The sequence below is a fragment of the Mercenaria mercenaria genome, chromosome 13, assembly GCF_021730395.1.
Source record: "Mercenaria mercenaria strain notata chromosome 13, MADL_Memer_1, whole genome shotgun sequence".
In the NCBI taxonomy this organism is placed as follows: Eukaryota; Metazoa; Mollusca; class Bivalvia; order Venerida; family Veneridae; genus Mercenaria; species Mercenaria mercenaria.
In genome coordinates, this window is record NC_069373.1 from 45,067,042 (window position 1) to 45,070,813 (window position 3,772).

Consider the following 3,772-nt stretch of genomic DNA (forward strand, 5'->3'; position numbering starts at 1 on the left):
GGTATTTTCAAGTCCCATTTTAAGGCTGCTTCACTGGAAATACCGTCTGTCAACTAAAGTATATAGTGTCATAAAACGAGTTTGTATAGGTTAGTTCTTCCAACTTGCAGTCTGTTCTCTATACCGCATACCAAATATTTCTAATGAGAGAGAAAAAAAACACGAAATATATGACAGAGCAAGCGCAAGCACGTATGCATGTTGCCAATGCATGTAAGTTACCATGACCATATTTGATACATGTCTTCCTCTTCAGAACTTTCCTTACTAGGGTATGGGCCTAATCGCTTTATCGTCACTATTCCGGATCTTGCATTCATCCCCTTATACGTGCCTTTGACCTTGTACGTGTAAGACTTCTCATTAATCAGCGTAATTTTCACTTCGCCCTCATAAGGAGTATCTATATCATCAGCGTACATGGTAGCTTCGCCGAGGATTGAAGTATACGGGGGACATTTCAGTGGCCATGTATATGTGTGTGTCTTTGTCGTAGTTTTAGAGACTTTGCGTGTAGATGTGCTGCTGACAGTCCAGCTTGTCGATGTCGTGACTGATCCCACTATTGGTATTCCTGCCTCGACCTCTATACTTAAAGTCATAGACATCTCAGTGGACATACTCCATTCCCTTTGTATTGTCACACTTCTACTACCACTCAAAGTAAACGACTGCTCAGTACCACTGCCATTCCTGAAGATTTGATGAGCGACCATATCTGGTTTGGTTGCTACAATGTCCGAAGCAAGTCGTGGGTACGTTACATTACATAAAATTGAGCTTTTAATCGGTCGAAGCATTGCAAAACCCAAACGATCAACCGCATCTCCAGCTCCTCCAAACATCCCACAGCAAATACCAGAACCAACGTCAGGCCAGTAGTCATCTTCTTTTTTTATTCCGTGACAATATATTCCCCACTCTCTTTGTTTATTTGTTTGAATGTAAATTGCTCCAAGACGGCGCCTGTGCAAAACAGAAGAATACGGCCCACTTGCCTGGACATTGAGCTTTGCTATCACTTCGCCTGGTCTGAATTTGAATTCACTGTTTTCACCAGCGCGTTTACCGGCGAGGAAGCTACTGCCATCGCTCATCCAAACTTCCACAGCACTTATACGCCAGTCTCTCTTCCAAGCCTTGATTTTTGTGAGAATAGCTCCATCATCCTTCTTGATGAAGTGAAAGTGATTTCCTCCATCTCCGCCTGACGCGTTGTTGTCTGTAAAATAGTCTAAGTCAACTGACTTGTCGACAACTATATGAGGCATTTTATCTTTGTGGTGTTAAGCTGGATGGTTTTGATGTCCAAATGATTTCAATAGTTAAAAAGTAACTGTATAAATAGTGCATTGATGAAATGACATTGTGCTTCTTCCTTCAATGTCAAAATTTCTAGATTAAACAGATTGTCAGACTTGCTTTCACATCGTCCTTCGACTTCAGTCTTGATAACTGTAAACGTAAACGTGACAAGAAGCTTGAAGAGTTTTAAAGTGATCGCCCTGTTAAGTGCTTTTAACGAAAATCACCTAGAACACTTAAGATCATCATATCTGTTTAAAACACGCATTGTCTTATTGATGTAGATAGCTGAATATGGGTTATGATTTGAGTGCACTTTCCGGAGATTTTAATTGCTGAAGATGTTATCAACTTCAGTTGCGTCCATTTTAGGATTTAAAACTTATAAAATAACTTTGTAACAATTGCTTTTAGAATGAAATATTTCTTGACATCTTTTGATATTTAACCCTTAGCCCGCTTAATTTCTAAAATGGACAGGTCCATTATTCACTTTGGCCAATACCATTTATTATTCGAAGGGGTATTCACTGAAAATTTACTGACTGAATAGCGAACCATGCAGACAATGATTAGCCTGCACGGATGGTCTGAACCATTTGCCGCAAACAGGCTGAAGATTAAGGAGGTAGGTTACCTTGTTACAAGGGTAAATTCAAATTAGTTGAACCGCAGCACATTTTTGTATTTCGTGTAATATGAAGTTTTAACTGCTATAATCTCAGTTTCGTTTGTCTCTGTTCCTTCAAGTTCAATTTTTATCCAGGTTTGAAGAACATGACCCTCCAAAGGTATTTCATATTGGAAGAAGAAGGAAAATACGGATATTTAACACTTTTCAGTGTATTTTATTTTCATTGATATCCGTAGAAGTCTGCATAATTGATAATTTTACTAGTATTCACGTTAGCTTTGTAATAAAAGCTTAAAATGTATATGTCGCGGGGCTCGTGTTTCCATGGTAACGCATTTTCTCTCAGTTTTAAACAACTATGTATAAAAATAGGGGTTTTCGACGGCTTCAGTGCCATTCTGTTAATGACCAACATGGAATTTTTGGGTAATATTATTAGCAAAATACCAAGCACTTTACATGGTACCCTATTTTTCTTAACCTGTAAAGTAACCATGGCAACAGAGATGTTTAAAATAGCTTATATCTTGCTTTTTGTCGTAGTTTCTTATAAAAAATATTGAATAAGATTATCTTTCTAGTTAATGTAGCTATAAAACATATTATTTCTAACGTAAGTTATATTTTCGTGTTATCTGCATTTATTCAATCAAGTTTCACAGCTTAGAATACTTACAGCAGTACCTCTCGTCTGGCATTTTTCATGGAAAAATCGTTCAGCATGCTGCTATTATTCTCACGGATATTGTTGAAATGAAAATAAAAAGCCGAAGCTGTGTTTCTTAAATAGACCAGTGTCAACGCTTTTGAATTTTACATTTAGATACATAGGTCACGGGCTTCGTTTCCATGGTAACATCAATTCAATTCAAGAAACCACATTTTTCTACCGAAATTTGAACAATTTTAGATCTTAGTTTTAGTATATAAGTAACAAATTATCAACGGAACCTGAAAAATAGGTATTACAAATCAAACTGCTAGATTGTTTATTTGAAAATGGCCGTAACAAGTAACCTTTCACTCAACTATATTCCAAATAACATTGGTTACCATCATCCATTTTCTTACATTCCGCATAACATTTCAATATAACTACATAAAAGAAGCAAAATATTGATTTTTATTCAGAGCAAAAGACTCATAAAAATATTTCAGCAAATAATAGTTATTTGAAAATAGTTAAAATAAAAAAAAATGCACAGAATTACGTACTTTCATAACAAAAACTATTAATTTTGCGCGGTAACTGACACGTAACGTCATGACGTCAGTGACGTCATTTTAAGGCAACATTGTTTTGAAGCGTTTCTGCGGCAATTTATTCATTATTTCTGAATTATTAAACCATAAAGCACCAGATCGAAGACAGGTTCATGATTTGTTTTCAGAAGAATGAATATACAAACACATTTAGTTTGTCGTAAACGTCGTCGTAAATCGTCACGTTAGCTTCCGGTTGGACATGCGCACATACAAATATGAAGGTAACCTACCTCCTTAAAATACAAATGCAAATAATTGCGGGTAATCGTGTACGCAGCGGCTGCCTTTGTTTAAAAGTGTACGGACAATTTAGATGCAAAGCACATGTACATTTTTCAGTAAAATAAAATTCGCTCAGATTAGTCATATATTCTGTTTGCCACAATACCTGTTTGTCAGTAAGATATCTTTGTTGTTGGACTTTTGCATATTTGTCACACATCTTTGCTATTTTACCTTTGCGGAAAATGTATGTCACTCTAGTAAATGACAGCAACGTTGAAAATATGAATTTGATGGAAAAAAACTGTAAGGAAAAAAAAATAGACACAGATGGTAATCCCGTCG

General features: G+C 36.3%; 1 protein-coding gene across 1 annotated transcript; it reads right to left on the reverse strand.

Annotated features, from left to right (window-relative positions):
• Window positions 1-218: 218 nt before the first annotated feature.
• Window positions 219-1,271, reverse strand: LOC123530382 (aerolysin-like protein). Its single transcript, XM_045311153.2, has one exon. It carries the CDS (start codon window positions 1,269-1,271, stop codon window positions 219-221), a length of 1,053 nt encoding a protein of 350 aa, XP_045167088.2.
• Between the last annotated feature and the right edge of the window lie 2,501 nt (window positions 1,272-3,772).

Coding starts and splice junctions, on each gene's coding strand:
- LOC123530382 (XM_045311153.2), bottom strand. CDS start 1,271: ATGCCTCATATAGTTGTCGACAAGTCAGTTGACTTAGACTATTTTACA.